This window comes from Plectropomus leopardus, chromosome 19 (assembly GCF_026936395.1).
Source record: "Plectropomus leopardus strain MGB_pleo_1.0 chromosome 19, ASM2693639v1, whole genome shotgun sequence".
Classification (NCBI taxonomy): Eukaryota; Metazoa; Chordata; class Actinopteri; order Perciformes; family Serranidae; genus Plectropomus; species Plectropomus leopardus.
This window is the reverse complement of record NC_142194.1, coordinates 22,233,883-22,248,985: the sequence shown is the minus strand read 5'-3', so window position 1 is coordinate 22,248,985 and position 15,103 is coordinate 22,233,883. Positions and strand designations below refer to the sequence as shown.

Genomic DNA, 15,103 nt, shown 5'->3' with positions numbered 1-15,103 from the left:
GAAATTTCGGTTTCATTTTTTTTCTGAATGCATGTATCCCTGGCATGTTGAGTTTGTTGCACATTTTGTTGTCTTTTTTTTCTTTTAAACTACAGAAAATCTCATCCATCAATGTTAAAAAAAAAAGCCGTAGAGTATTTTTCCAATGGTACAAACATACTTTATTGTACAATTAATTTATTGGCAAAAAAACAATCAGACCACCAAAATAACTTAAAAAAAAAAGAAACTAATGAAAATGGAGCAACAGTTATTTTTGCTTTCTCTCAGCAAGCACCAAAATTGTTAACAAGAGGAACGAAAAAAAGTGGTCAAAGATTCCATTTGAATACTAAACAAATATTTAAATAGTCTTATTTCCAGTCTCTGTTTCGGAGAAGAAATGATTAAAACAAAACTATTTGTTCAGTTGCCATCAGTTTGTACAGTGATTCAGTATGTTTTACAACTATATTCATGTACATGAAACATTTCTTAAAAAGGATGGTATAATATAACTCCACGGCCTCCCCAGAGCAAACTGAACGGCTGTCTGCAGTGTCTTTTTGCATCACCATAACATCTTTAATACAAAACAAAACATGTTTTTATCTAATAATTCCTGTAGCTTCAAGTTTTATTTCCAAAAAATAAAATTAAATAATATATCTATATATAAAAGACAGTTTTTCCTTGTTTTTTTTCTTATAAAATAAGTCTCAAGATATATTGCCACCTGGTTCTGATGCGTCCCCCCCCCCCCATACCCAGCAAGCCCAACCTTTTGAGAAAAATAGTGAGCATGTGAATATTGTGTCTTCAGTCCTCTCCGTAAAAAGCTAAATGACCAAATTTCTTCCAGATCACACCTCGATTCAACCCCGTCTCGGCTCGACTTCCTGTATGAGATTGTTCAGGTGTGTTGCGATAACCCCTCCCTCCCGAAAAAACTTTGTCAAAAATACACAGAAAAAGGCGCATTGGTGCTTGTGACCCACGACACCCCATACTGTACCTTTTTAGAAAACAACACTGTACAGTAGCTCAGGAGTACTTTTGTAGTTTTTTTTTTTTTTGTTTTTTTTGTTTTTTTTTACAGATACAGCAAATATCCAATCGAACAAGAAGGGGAACAAGCAGCAGAAAATAATTTCTCTGCTCATAACGTTTTATGTACAGTATTTTTTTTTTTTTTTTTTTACATCTTTCACTTTCATTACAAAAACAGTATCTAAGTCCACCATTTCTTACTTTGTACAGTACTAACATTGAATTAAATCTTGTGGCTGAGGGGCAGCCATGAGGGAAAGAAAGGGAAACCGCTGGGGGTGGGGCTTGAGGATACAGGCAGGATTAAACCTCTGCAGCCCCAAAAAAACTGTATCTCCAAGTCACAGTTCATAAACTTGTAATATATGTACACGCACGACGTTTTAACATCTGCTGGCTCGACGCAGAAGCGCAACAACGCCTCCGACAGCCGGACGATCAGACATCAACAGTTCATCCCTCCGTAATCTGCGGGGGGGGGGAGAAGGTGCGCACATTCATAGGAGAACGGAGAAGTGGACCGAGGGTGGAAGGATTTGTTCTGCACAAAAATACCACGGTCAGTGTCACCCACTCCCCAAAAACACTGTTGAGGTTTTAACCTATAAACCCTGTCAAAACAAAACATCTAGGAAAACTCAAAACTGCATTGAACGCACCCTTCCACCCGCCTATAAAATAAATTCTATGTATGTGAATTGTTGCAGTCGCTGTAAAAATGTACATTGCTGTGTCCAGAAAAAGATTCCTGTAACAGAAGATATGTTGATGCTTGTATTACAATCCATTGAGGGGAAAAAAATGAAATAAAATAACTCTCTGCAAAATACAATTATGACTGGAGGAAAACAATTAAAAAAAAAAAAAGTACATCATGTCAACTCACTTTAATTTTTAGCCACATTTAAAATCTTAAAAATATTCATAAAAAGGCAAAATTCTCAGTCCCCAAAAATATTGTGTCATAGACTAAGGAAGAAATATCTTCAACCTGAAACGCTGCCCTTCCACCTTTTTGTACACAATTGGCAAAAATATATAGATATATATTAACAGCAATAACTTACCATTGTTTTAATTTATTCATTTATTGACTTCTAAGATTTATGTTGCATCTCCCATAGGAAGGAAGCTTCAGTTCTTATTTATACATCACAAAAATATTTAAATAAAAAATAAAAACTTCTAAAACCCCAAAGCCAGAGTCCCGCCTTGCGCTCCTCTCGTGGCAGTTTGTGATTTTGGGGTGACGGATCAGAGCATCGTTGTGGAGTCAAGGCTACATCAGGTCTAAACTGTTGTGGTTAATGTTCGTCCCCAGCTCCTGGTTGTTGTTGCTGCTGTTATTATTCCCACCCAACATGTCCGACTGCCCCCCCTGCACGCCGTGCATCCCCGTCATCCCGCTCAGCTGGGACATGATGGAGTTCTGGTCTGAGCTGAACTGGGCGGCGTCTACGGAGTTACCCGGCTGAGATAACGCCTGCTGCTGCTGGGGCTGTGGAGGTTGGGGCGGCGCCATGCTGGGGTGATGTTGGCCTATGTGGCCTGGATGGGGGGAGCCAGTCTGGGTCTGCGGGGAGATGCGATGAGGGGAGGGCTGGGGCTGAGGTTGGGAGGAGGGCTGCATGCGTGGGGACGGGCTGGAGTGTGGCGGTTGCGACTGCGGCCTCGGTGAGGGCTGAGGTGACCTGACCTGACTGCTGAGCGACCCCGCTGGGCCGAGTCCTCCTTGTCCTTGGAGATGGGGGGACTGCGCCATCTGCTGTTGGGGGCTCATGGGGCTGCTGTGCTGGGCTGGAGAGCCCCCGCCTAGATGCTGCTGCTGCAGGAGCCTCTGGTGGATGTTCTGGTGGAGCATGCCTTGGGATGTCTGCTGCAGAGGGGGCCCGCCACCCCCTCCACCTACCCCACCTTGCTGTTGTTGCCCCTGTCCTGGTCCGCCTTGCCCGGGCTGGAGTGGAGGTCCTCCTGGTCCTCCTGTGCCTCCACCGGGCCCTCCGTCTTGCCCTTGGAGCCCGCCCATTGAATTCTGCTGCTGCTGCTGTTGCATCTGCATCTGATGCTGCAGCCTCTGCTGGAGCGCTGCAGCCACCTGGGACATGGTGTTGGGGTAGCCTTGCTGCTGGCCAAGCTGTCCTGGCCCACCTTGTGGTCCCCCCTGCTGCTGCTGGGGACCTCCTACGCCTCCTCCCCCAGGCTGGGGCTGGGAGGGGGGGATCCCTGGCTGTCCTTGTCCAGGTTGCATGAACCCCTGCTGACCTTGCTGCTGCTGCTGGAGTCCTTGAGGCTGCTGGAACTGCCCGTGGTTTCCCATCTGTTGCTGCTGTTGCTGCTGTTGTTGTTGTTGTTGTTGCTGCTGCTGCTGCTGCTGCTGCTGCAGGTGTCTCCTCATCAACAGCTCTCTGAACTGCGGCGTCATGTTGCTGATGTTGCCTTGTTGCCCAGCTTGCATTGCTCCCTGTTGTTGTTGCTGCTGCTGCTGTAATGCAGCCATTTGCTGTTGCTGTAGATTACCAGGCAACATCGGACGTTGCTGCTGTTGCTGCTGCTGTAACTGCTGCAGCTGAGCGATGGTGGGCATGTTCCCTCCACCTGCTCCACCCTGAGCCATGTTCATCCCCGGCTGACCCGCCTGGTTCACATTACCCTGCTGCTGTCCGTCCATGTTAGGCAGCTGGTTCGCCCCGGGCCCTCCCACACCAGGCAGCACTCCACCAGCCCCTTGGAACCGCACACCTCCGGGACCCGCTTGTTGAGGCCCTCCCGGTCCTCCGGGGCCACCCTGACCGCCTTGATACCTTGCTGCTCTCTGTCTGATGAAAGCAGCCATGAGGGTCGGGTTGGAGCGGAGGATGTTGAGGACCTGCTGCTGTTGGAGGGGCGAGCTCGGAGAGCGCAGAGTTCTCAAGAGGTCTTGCAGTGCTGCCTGGGGGAGGTTTCCTGATGCAGCTGCAGCTGCTATAGAACTGGGGGCTCCTGGTGCACCCATTACCTGCATCAGCCCACGGTTTCCTGGTTGCTGCTGTTGCTGATTCATTGGCTGCTGCTGGGCAACCGCTGGTTGCTGCTGTGGCGCCATGTGACCCATCATGCTCGGCCTTTGTTGTGGGTTCATGGTGGGTCCGCCAGGTCCCCACTGCTGGTTTGGTGGCTGTAGTTGCCCTCCGCCTGCCTGCTGGACCTGCTGCAGCTGCTGCTGAACCTGAGGCGGCAGCTGTGACTGAGGGCCGCTCTGCTGCATCCCCGCCAGCATCCCCTGCTGCTGCGGGTCTAACATAGTCCTGCCAACAACTCCCTGAGCCTGGGGGGGCAAACCCTGGGGCCCAATGTGGGGCATGCCCATTGGGGCCTGGGTGTTCTGGTGGTGAGGGTGCGAGGGTATCATGCCCCCCTGTCCCAGGCCACGAATCTGGGCTTGAGCCTGGGCCTGAGCCATCTGTCTCTGGGTCTCTGCGAGGCGCTGGATTTTTAGGGCTGTCTCTACAGCAGCCAGAGGGGGACCCTGCTGCTGGCCTGGCAATGACCCCTGGCCCTGGTTGGGTTGTTGCTGCTGCTGGGGTGGGGTGGCTGGACCCAGTCCAGGTTTTCCCAGGGACTGGTGGAGAGGGGAAGCCCCTGGTGGTCTGGGGTTGTACGGAGGCAGACCTCCAGGATGCTGCTGCTGCTGGACATTAGGCGGCTGCTGCTGGAGCTGTGGTACCATCTGCTGCTGAGGAGAGTTCATCATCCCCCCTGCACCTCCTCCACCCACCGGCTGGAACTGATGGAGGTGGTGCTGAGGGGGCATGGCACCACCTTGCTGCTGAACCTGCTGTTGCTGGCCTGGCGTTCCCATTCCCCCCATCCCCCCCATCCCAACTCCTTGCTGCGGAGGCAGCGCAGGCATGTTTCCCTGGGTGGGGGTCTGTGGGGTCGGTGGCTGCGTGCCCACAGATGTCGGGGTACCAGGACCTGTGGCTCCGTTGTTGGCTCCTGGAGAAGGCAGACCGTTACCCCCCGGGGCTCCTCCGGGAGGTGGCTGGCCCACTCTCTGCATGCTCGCCATTCTCCTCCTGAGCATCTGAGCCTGCTGGAGCCGGTGCTGCAGCTGCTGCTGCCGGAGCTTGTGCTTGATGTTTAGGCAGAACGGGACAGGACACTTGTTCTCCTGACAGTGCTTAGCATGGTAGCAGCACAACGCAATAAGCTGCTTGCAGATGGGGCAGCCACCGTTGGTTTTTCTCTTGCAACTTTTCGTGTGCTGGACGACACGTTTCATCTTCTGACAGGACGGCAGAGAGCAGTTTGCGTTTCTGCACTGGCAGGCGTGGACGAGGGACTGGATGCAGCGCTGAATGCTGAGGCGGCGAGAGTCTCCCGGGCTCTGAGTGGTTGCAGCAGCCTGGTTGCTGCTCTCGTCATCCAAGCCAAGGCCTAACTTCTCCATCTTGTGCACATGGCCCTTAGTGTTGTAGCATGTGATGCAGAGGTCGTAATCCTGTGAAGAGCATGAAAAGTATTTAGATGTGATATGCTGCAGGTTTTACATTAAAATAATAAATCAGATAACAGACTAGGCATGGGCAGTATCACAGTATTACAGTATACCAGGGTATTTAGGAATCTTCAGAGTGTGATTTTGTGTGTGTGTCTGTTAATTTCATACTGGAGAGGCTGGATTGCATGAGCATTGCGTGAGCAGTGTGTGTTCACATTGGCGGCGTTTATTGTTGCAGTGCTGCTGCAGAGCTGCCTTCTGTTATAACTACTGTATTTCCACAATTAAAAGCACATTCTGCACTCATTTTTGAAGACATGCAGCTACTGCGTCGTCAACAACACAGTCCTGCAAATGTCTCACAATGGAATGTGTTGTGTTAACAATTAAAGTAATTCTGTCGACAGAAACACTGTCAGAGGGCTTTTATAGTTTGTCTAAAAAATTACCACTTCTCACGCCGTCAGTGTAGCTGCTCTAACATGCTAACATAGGTGGGGAAATAAAAAATAAAAGGTTCCTTCACACGAAACTCTTAGTTTTGGTAAAAGGGAGAAACATGAATTCAGATTTCCGTTATTCTGTATAACCTGGAGAAATTCCAGGAAGTATAAAAAAAATAGATCCTGCCCAAGCCTGTGACAGATGCACTAAAACAACCCTTCCTCGACTCACCTCACAGACGGTGCAGTGGAAACGAGTCTCCACGTGGTGCTTGCACTCGTTACATGTGTAGACAAAGCGATCCTGGCTTTGGTTATGCAGCTCCACCAACATGCACATCGAGCTCCACATGGACCTCCTCAGCGAGCTGAACTCCAGGTGTTTGTCCCGGGCCAGTGTCAGAAAGGCATCGCGGCCATCCATTAGGTCGCACGCCATCAGGGGATCCGAGTCCGCGATGGGGGGCAAGGCATTTGCCATGGGTGCTGCAATCAGCCGGATCACAAAGAACACCTGGGACAGGAGAAAGGGGAACAAAAAAATTATTTTTTGAACCAGAAATCAGAGTAAAAATCAGGAAAATATAATCAAAGTCGAATTTCTCATTCCTTTTTTCTCATACCTCTTTGTGTTTTTCCATAGTGGCGTAGAGTTTCTGTGAAAGGTCGTTGGAGACGTTGGGCATCCCCGGCTTCTTCTTATTGGCTCGGCTCAGGCTGCTCTTGTTCTTACTCGTCTTCTTGTTGTTCTTCTTCTTTGCGTTTTTACTGTCACCTTTTGTGTCCTGCACAAGACAGACAGGGGTTATCACCTGATTAACAAGCTCAGGTGATGGCAGACTGACGAGAAACCAGGACTTTCTTCAGGACCACATTAACCCTTTAAAACCTGAGCAAAATGGTTTGATTTCTTTAATAGACATGGGAAGAAGGCAGTGAGCAACTCAATAAGAAATGGCCCAAAAATTAGCAAAATCAAAATCTGTGAAAAGTTACAAGAAAATTACCTGAAAAAAACAGTTCTTAAAATAATATATATATATATATATATATATATATATAAATATACTTATTTGGATATTTTCCCTGTTTTTTTGACAATATATATTGTAATCCCCCACCACAGCTAATTTTCAGGTCATTTTTTTTTATCTTCTACTCTTTTTTTTTTCACTTCTTGTCAAGTTGTTCATTACGTTACGTTCCATTTTTCAAATGTAATCAAACCAGTATACTCAGGTTTCAGAGGCTGAAAGTCAAAGGGGTCTGAATGCAGCCAAAGAAAATTGATGTCAATCCAGGTTTTAAAGGGGTTAACACATGATAGCATTCTTACATCAATACTTTCGTTAGAAGTGCTATTCTCCTCCCGTTTCCTCTCCTCCTCCTCCTGCTCCAGCTCCTTGATGCTCTCCTCCAGCACGTTGGGCCAGAAGTCACCCTCAAAGTACGGCAACTCCTTAGCGCTCGTCAAACGATCCTCGGTCGCCTGCTTGAAGATATCCTGTCAGGGTAAATTGGGAAAATAAAGTTAGTGTTTTGTAAGGCTTCAAATTCTGCATCTAAAGAGTGACCATTCCTCCAAAACATGTAAGAACAAAGACGGATGCTGCCTCTGTACCTTGTAATCATGCACTATCCGCTCTGCCACAGCTTTGTCTAACATCTTCTTGTACCACTCCTGGAGGCGTTTGGGCTTCGGGATCTTCTGATCTGCCGGGTGACAGTGGAAGATGTAGTCGTCCCCTTCACTAGGCGGGCAGGCCCAGATGTGCCCGGTGGTGTAGCTGCGGAGGACACGTGACAGACAGCACACAATAAGTAAAATGATTTGATAAGTCAGAATAAAAAACTGCACAAGCCTTCCAGCGACCAAAATAAATGTGTTCTGTGAGCAGCAGGACTCACCCCAACTTCTTCACATATTCCAAGTAGCCGATGAGGATTTCGTGGTAGACTGCAGTTCTTAGACAGCGAGGCCGGAAAAAGTGCACACTGTCCAGGTAGGAGATGTAAACTCGCCTGATTGGGGAAAAAAAGACATATTAATTATGACAGCTGAAATGTAATTAAAAGCTTTTAAATAATACAATTTTCAAGAGAGCAAAAAGAAAGCCCTTTAAAATACTAGGCCTCACTCACCAAACGTTTTTAAGAAGAAATTTCTTTTTACAAACCCACATACGCAGTTTTCACAAAGATTCTGACATTAACCAATGTTTTCTTGGTCAAGAACAGAATCTGTGCACACAAAAGACCACTCTTACACATATTTTGTTCTGACATGTTTGAGCAGAATGTTGTTTTTTGCGTTTTCTTCAGTTCTACAGCTGTATAATATTATAGAATTTATATTGCATTAATATTTTATTCAATTTCATTATTTTATTAAATGCATTATGGTTTTTTGAACTTCATCTTCAGAATTTCATCTGAGCATTAATTCTCTCAACTTTCCCTCCTCTTCAGTTTCTGTGTGTGAACACAGCCTTGCAGTCTCATGTGCTTTTATTGTCGTTTGTGGGGCGTTTTTCTAATTAGGATCAACTTATGAGCTTTCAACCTGCGAGGACAATGGGATTCGTCATTATAAGTACACAGGTGCCAGCAGCTCTGGGGTTTCAGAACGTCATGAATCAGATGCAGACAAAGAAAAAACTGAGGAAGCTATTGGTGAATGAGGCCCAGTGTTTCTAAAATCCTTACCTCTGGTTGGGCTGTGGGCAGTCTGAGCCGTACTCTTGAACATGCATACCAAAGAAGCAGACATCTGCTCCGTCAATGTCCTCAAACGCAAACAGGGCTTTTGTCCTGTAGGGGAAAGACTCTGACATCTCTCCGCTGTCCACAAACCTGTAGAAGAAAACACAAGTCTGAAATGACCAACAGTAAAATAGACAAACAGACAGTTTATCTGCATTACTAAAATATCACCACTTTAATCGTAATCTCAAAGTCAAACACTAAATATTATATTCAAATAGTATTAATAATGATGAACTTTATTTACGTAGCACCTTTCATACAAAGAAACATACAGACTGAACATAAAACAGGCCTGCAAGGCAATTATCATAAAAGAACATTTAAAAGCAGTTTAAAACATAAATTAAGTGCAAAATCATAAAATTATTAGACAAAACCACAAAGCATTAAAAACTGAAACAACATTTTCGAAGAATTGCAGCAGTCTCAAGCGTAAAAAGTAGAGTTTGAGAAAGTCAGAGCTAGTTAAAGGCGAGTGAGAACAGATGTATTTTTAGCTTTTCTAAAAAATATTTAGTGAGTTGGCTTCTCTGATATCTTAAGTAGTTTGTTCCATAGCTTTGGGACATAACAACAAAGGCTGCATCCCCAATTTCCTTCCGGCTGTTGCTGGGAACCTCCAATAAACCAGCAGCAAGTGATCCCAGTAGGATCTCGAACTCTGGATGTGAGGGAAAGATGTGTTCATGCTGCAGTGTGACAGTGTGCTTTGTTCTTGTACCTGGATTTCATGCCCGGTTTAACCTCCACCACCTTGTCAGAGACGTGGACGACGCGAATGAAGACTTCTCCAGCCTCTGGGTGGTTCTGCCGCTTGAGGAAGTCATTCACCCGTACCTCGAGGTAACTGCCCAACTTCGTCTGGGGCAACCCTGCAGCAGGAGAGCGAGGCGGGCAAGGCATTTTTCATTTTAGTTTACAAAGTGCTATACAAGCATGAAATAAAACATCGGATGTAAGAAATGGGATAAAACCACAAGAAGCTTGGCCACTTACTTTTGGCAGAATACTTGTTCTCTTTCCTGGTTTTGTTTGTCTTCTTTAAGCAGCCGTCACAAACAAAACTATGAGAAAAAAAAACAAATCAGTTGAATCACTTTAAAACATCGGGACATTTACACAAACCTTGAAATCCACTGAAATGACAAACTGCGGCTCACCCTGATGGCCAGATTGTTTCATGGTGCAAGACACAAATCTGATGCATCCTGCGCCCGCAGTCCATACATTCAACAAGCCTGAGAAGAAGATGAAGATGCAAATTACACACTGAAGCCCTTGAAATGAATTTCATTTCATCTTCTTCTCCTCCAGATGCTAATATCTGACATTTGGTTGGCAGCTCACTTACAATTCAGGGTCCAGTGTGTCATTCTTCTTCTTTTCAAACTGTTCCTTGTTAATCGATCTGAAATGATTTAGGGGGAGGAGGTCAATATGTAGAACAAGAGAAAATTGCCAACATGCAGCAATAACAACAAAACTTTTTAGTTCAAGCTACAACATCTGTACCTGATGCAAAACTTTTAACTGTCAAATACCTTTTTAAAGTGGCAGTAGAGAAGTTTTCTGCTTTAACTTATCATTCTGAAGTAAATATTGATTGTACAATGATGCCATCATAACCGTTCGTTAATTCATGTAGGCTAGTTTAAGTGCTCTCTATCAAACCAGCACAACAGCGACAGAAGAGCGTCTGCTTTTATTCGCCGCTGCAGCTCCGCAAATCCATTAGTCTAATCTGATTACCTCTGATCGATCCGACCACAAACTGTTTGAAACAAAGTCTTAAATGTGATCATCAAACTGCTTGTTCCTCAATTATCTACGCACTGAGGAGAGAAAGTCATGAACAGTTCTGTCTGTGCTGTGTCAAGCAAAGTAACTGTAGAAAATAAAATGCAGTGCGTCCTGTGTTGCTGGTCGTTGCTAGGCTCTGAGGAAAACGGAAAGTGATCCGGTTGTCTTTGAGACAGCAGTGCCAAATATCCCACTGAGCAACACACGTCATTCATCTTAATATATTAAAAATTGTAAAAAATGGTAAATAATTAACAACAGTCCTGCATACCCCTGCATTTATATGATGAATAATAGTTTTGTTTATTTTTAGGCTAAGACATCTACTGAACTTTCACTTTTTCAACCGTGAATAACTGAAATCTAAACGTCTGAGGACAAACAGACGTATAATAGACATTTATTAAATTCCTTTTCAACATTAAATTGCTCAGTGGGAACACCATTTAGAAACGTAACAGTGGATGAGCTGAAAAGTTGAGTGATCCACTTTCAGAAAGGTAGAAAATATAAATGTAACTGGAAGATGACAGTTCTGAAAAGTTAATACTTGTTTTTTTAAATAATTCTTTTTTTTTTTTTTTAACTTGTTTATGAAATGGACTAATACTCACGTCTGTGGCTGGGTGGGGTCGTCACCCAGGGACACCGTCTCACCCTGGATCTCGTTGAAGCACTTCTCACAGAAGTGGTACCTGTCAGCAATAAGCCCAAATTTTGGTGAACTACACCATTCCCCGCAGCACAGTCAATCACAGACAGCGCACGGGAGGGCAGTCACCAATTGGTACAGGACATGGGCAAGGCAGGGTGCCACAAGCGGAGCAAGCAGGAAGTGGGAGCGCAGCACAGCAGGAAGTCGTCATCGTAACAGCCAGTCATGATTTTGAGGGGTGAGGAGGTGAAGGGGGATGGGGAGGGGTGGGGGATGGAAGTGCATGGTTGGTTCAAGGCAAAAAGCAAGCCAATGTTGACATCACAGCCATCGGAAGGGAGGACAGACGGGGCACAGGACGAGACGAACACACAGCAGAGAGCCGAGGCAGAGCACAGATTAGCAATTTGGGCATGAGAGGATGAACAACAAGCACCGTCACAGCTAACAGAGCAGGAGCAGAATCAACGGGAGCTAAACGTGAGAGCAGGAAGTGGCAGCATGGGACGTAATACAGACACTGAACAAATATGAACACAGACAGCTGCTCAGCTGTTCAAGTCTTTCAAGCAGTACATTTTAAAGTCGGTCCTTTCACATTCCAGTCAAGTTTTAAAGGCTGTGTAAAAAAAACACAAAAAAAACTGACAGGAAGAATTTTAAAAAATGTGTTGTGTGGAGTCTGAAAGGAACGAGCGGTCACAAAACTGGCATTATTGCCGCTTCTCCCTAAAAGAAAATGCTCATTAGCAGTAATAGGGTGTCTTAAAAGATAATTTCATGCAAAAGCACAAATAGCACAAGTACTATGTTCTTAGCTTTGTCTCTGCAGCCTTTCCTGTAAACACTGACACAATTTTTTTCTGTGCCGAGGTGCTTTGTGCAATTTAGTTTTATGACAAAATAAACTAAAATAATGTGAGATGACCGACTGTTAAAATGCCAGTGCATTAGGCACCACATGGAGGTATAAAAACAGGGAACATGAAGTGAGGGGAAGCGTTTGGGGGAAACAAAATCAATAAGGTGAACACTGATAAAAATCAAACTAAAATTTAGTTCAACCAACAATTATATATTCCTTATTAATCTCTTATTATATTCCCTTCCTCTTTTACGGACCATCCATTACGTTTCACCCCCCCGCCCGTACCTGTTCTGGTAGCTGAAGTAAGCAGCATCTCTGGGAATAGTGCACAGCTGCTTCCCGTAGCAGCACAGTGTCTGAGGAGAGAACTCCAGCTGACGGACAGAAACAAACAGTATATTAATTTATTAACACCCACTTGAGCTAATCAACGGTCAACACGTGAATCCATCAACACGCTTTACATATGATAACTTTGACCGAATTTGTTCTTGCTGTCTCTCTTACATGACACAGGATTAAGTGATGATTGGATTTTCCAGTGCTTAAAAAATGTTAGTGTATTTATACGGTTTTATGTGAATTTGGATTAAAAGAAAAACGGACCGGAGCATCGTTTCCGATGCTACTGACTAGCACATGAGCACTACAGAATATGCAATGAAAATAAGAAAAATAAACATCATATTAATAAGGACCACTGTGTGAACTGAACCTTCATCCACACTCTGCTTGTTAAAAGGGAGTGGAGATGAGCCAATTTCTGTTCAGCTTAGTTTTACCCAAAAAAACAAAACAAAACAAAAAAATACTAATAATTGAGTAATTACACTGAGAAATACTTTGCTTTGTCTCGTTGTCAGAAGTAACCCGTTCAGCCAGCCTCTCATAATAAGAGCCAATCACTTTTGTTATTTGTCTGCAAAACCAAAAATAGCAGAGTCTAATGAGAGCTGAAATGTGATACGGCGTTGGTATGCCCAAGGCCAGATTTAGCTATGATCCCACTTTACTGCTTCCATTTTCAGACGTGAATGATGGGAGTTAATTTCTACCTCTGAAAATTACAACATTCGCACACATATTTAACATACAGAATTTCATACGTTCTGTGTCTTATAGGACGGCTCTGATCAGCTGATGGTAAGATTACGTGCAGAGCATCAACAAACACAACCGGTTCAAAACTTTGGAAATTTAAAATGGAAAAAAGCTATTTTGGTGTCACCATCCAGCCTGTAACTTCATCAAGTACAGATTAAATGTGTTGAACAGAGCAGTCCTGTAATAATTATTATAATAATTCAACCCATCTTGTCATAAATGTAGCACTCTCCTTCTCACCTTCCTCCCACAGCAGTAGCCAAGGCTCTGCATGACGGGATCGATCTCCTGCTCAAAAACCTCGGCCAGCTTGGAGCAGTACTTGTAGACTCTGGATGTTTTGCGGTTGTACAGCCAGGCGTTGTTGAACATCAGCCAGATGTCGTCCACGTACTGCCAGGGATCCTGATACTGACCTACGATCACAACACAAAGCATGGGATGAGGAAACTTTCCAAACTGAAAGCAGGTGGCTCATTGGAGCTCCTATATAAATCTGCATATCACATCAATTAAAATAGAGACCGAATGCTTTTATTTGTAACATATCGTGACAAATGATGCAGTGCAAATGAAAAAAAAAAAAAACACTTTGTCTTAATGTTACTAACTTGCCCACAAACTCACTTATTACTTCACTAAACTTATCCAAAATGTGTTTAATCTTTTACTGTAGTCCAAAATGTTTGCTAAGAATGATAACACCTCTCATATTTAGACTCATTTACACGCCATTTAAGTCTTTTGCAAACATTGTAAATGCCACTGCCCTCATACAGTACTTCCATGTGTCCTATATGTTGACATAGATACAGCCAATAGATGATAATAGAGGGAGGAGTCAATAATTTAACATAACAAACAAGGTGATGGTGAAGGAGATCGTAATAATGTACCTTTTAGAGGAGGCAAATACAAAGAGAGGTGCTGGACTTTTAGGCCATTAACACTTTAAACCCTGGAGCAACATAAGTTTTCTTGTGCTGCTTTCATACACCTTTTAGTTGAGTTTTGATAACAGTGTGTATCATTGTGATTTGCAGGTTGTCATTTTTATTGTTCTAGTCTAGTCTAGACAGATGGTGTTTCTGTGAAGATGTCTTGTCTTCTGTGAGTAGTTGTGGCATGTGGGTTGGCTACTATCAATTGTTTACTACTACTATACTCACTGCAGTGCTATTGTTGTATTACTATTGCTGTTATTATATTGTTTTTTATTTTCTTTAATTATCTGTCTTGTTTTACTATAATGGTAGTAGTTGTGATAATCATCATAATAATAATAACGTTGTTGTTATTGTTATCATTTAACTTTTTTTTCTCCTTTCAATTATTTACTTTATTGTTTACTATTATTTCTGTTGTGATGTAATGTTATGTTGACACCAGGGAGACTAGCTTGTCGCCTAGGCGTCAGCTAATGGGGATTCTTATAATAAACAATAAACAATATTCAAATGTTTAAACAAGAAGCACATGGGTGTGGTTTTTTTTTGTTTTTCCAAAAACATGGGAAAACAGGTAACGAGCAACTTCATAAGAATTGTTCAACAAATTGTGAGAAATAGTAAATTAAGAAAATTATCATTTTTTAAAACTTGCAGAAAAATGTCTAGGGAAAAAGATAAAAGCTAGGGAAAAACTTTATTTCTGATTATCATAATTACATATTTTAAGTTACGTTACAGAATATCATAATTTTGGCAGCTATTTTCAGGTAATTTTCTTGTACTTTTTACTAATTTCTTGCTAATTTTGGGGTCATTTCTTTTTTCATTGCTCACTGCCTTCTCACCATGTTTTGACAGACGTAAAGCGAATTCGCTCGGGTGTCAAAAGGTTAAATACATCGCAACATTGTGAATGAAGAATTCTTTTCACTATATTACAGTTCTCTGCTGCCATTATTTACATTTCTGTGTTGTCAGGCTCAAACTGCGCTACACTGCCCCAGTGAT

At 43.8% G+C, this 15,103-nt stretch overlaps 1 protein-coding gene across 4 annotated transcripts in view; it reads right to left on the bottom strand.

The window, feature by feature from the left end:
* Positions 1-137: 137 nt before the first annotated feature.
* ep300a (EP300 lysine acetyltransferase a) overlaps positions 138-15,103 on the bottom strand; it is a 31,022-nt gene continuing 16,056 nt past the window's right edge. For 2 of the 4 annotated variants that reach the window (XM_042508360.2, XM_042508361.2), the window contains exons 18-31: positions 13,386-13,561; positions 12,327-12,415; positions 11,133-11,243; positions 10,070-10,126; positions 9,879-9,956; positions 9,715-9,782; positions 9,440-9,590; positions 8,659-8,805; positions 7,861-7,974; positions 7,574-7,739; positions 7,289-7,456; positions 6,576-6,737; positions 6,185-6,466; positions 138-5,509 (exon numbers count right to left, since the gene is read on the bottom strand). In XM_042508360.2, the coding sequence (XP_042364294.2) occupies positions 2,309-5,509; positions 6,185-6,466; positions 6,576-6,737; positions 7,289-7,456; positions 7,574-7,739; positions 7,861-7,974; positions 8,659-8,805; positions 9,440-9,590; positions 9,715-9,782; positions 9,879-9,956; positions 10,070-10,126; positions 11,133-11,243; positions 12,327-12,415; positions 13,386-13,561 (4,970 nt within the window). In that variant the 3' untranslated portion in view covers positions 138-2,308. The remainder of the gene's footprint in view (positions 5,510-6,184; positions 6,467-6,575; positions 6,738-7,288; positions 7,457-7,573; positions 7,740-7,860; positions 7,975-8,658; positions 8,806-9,439; positions 9,591-9,714; positions 9,783-9,878; positions 9,957-10,069; positions 10,127-11,132; positions 11,244-12,326; positions 12,416-13,385; positions 13,562-15,103) is intronic. The other 2 variants (XM_042508363.2, XM_042508362.2) reach the window with 1 other exon arrangement.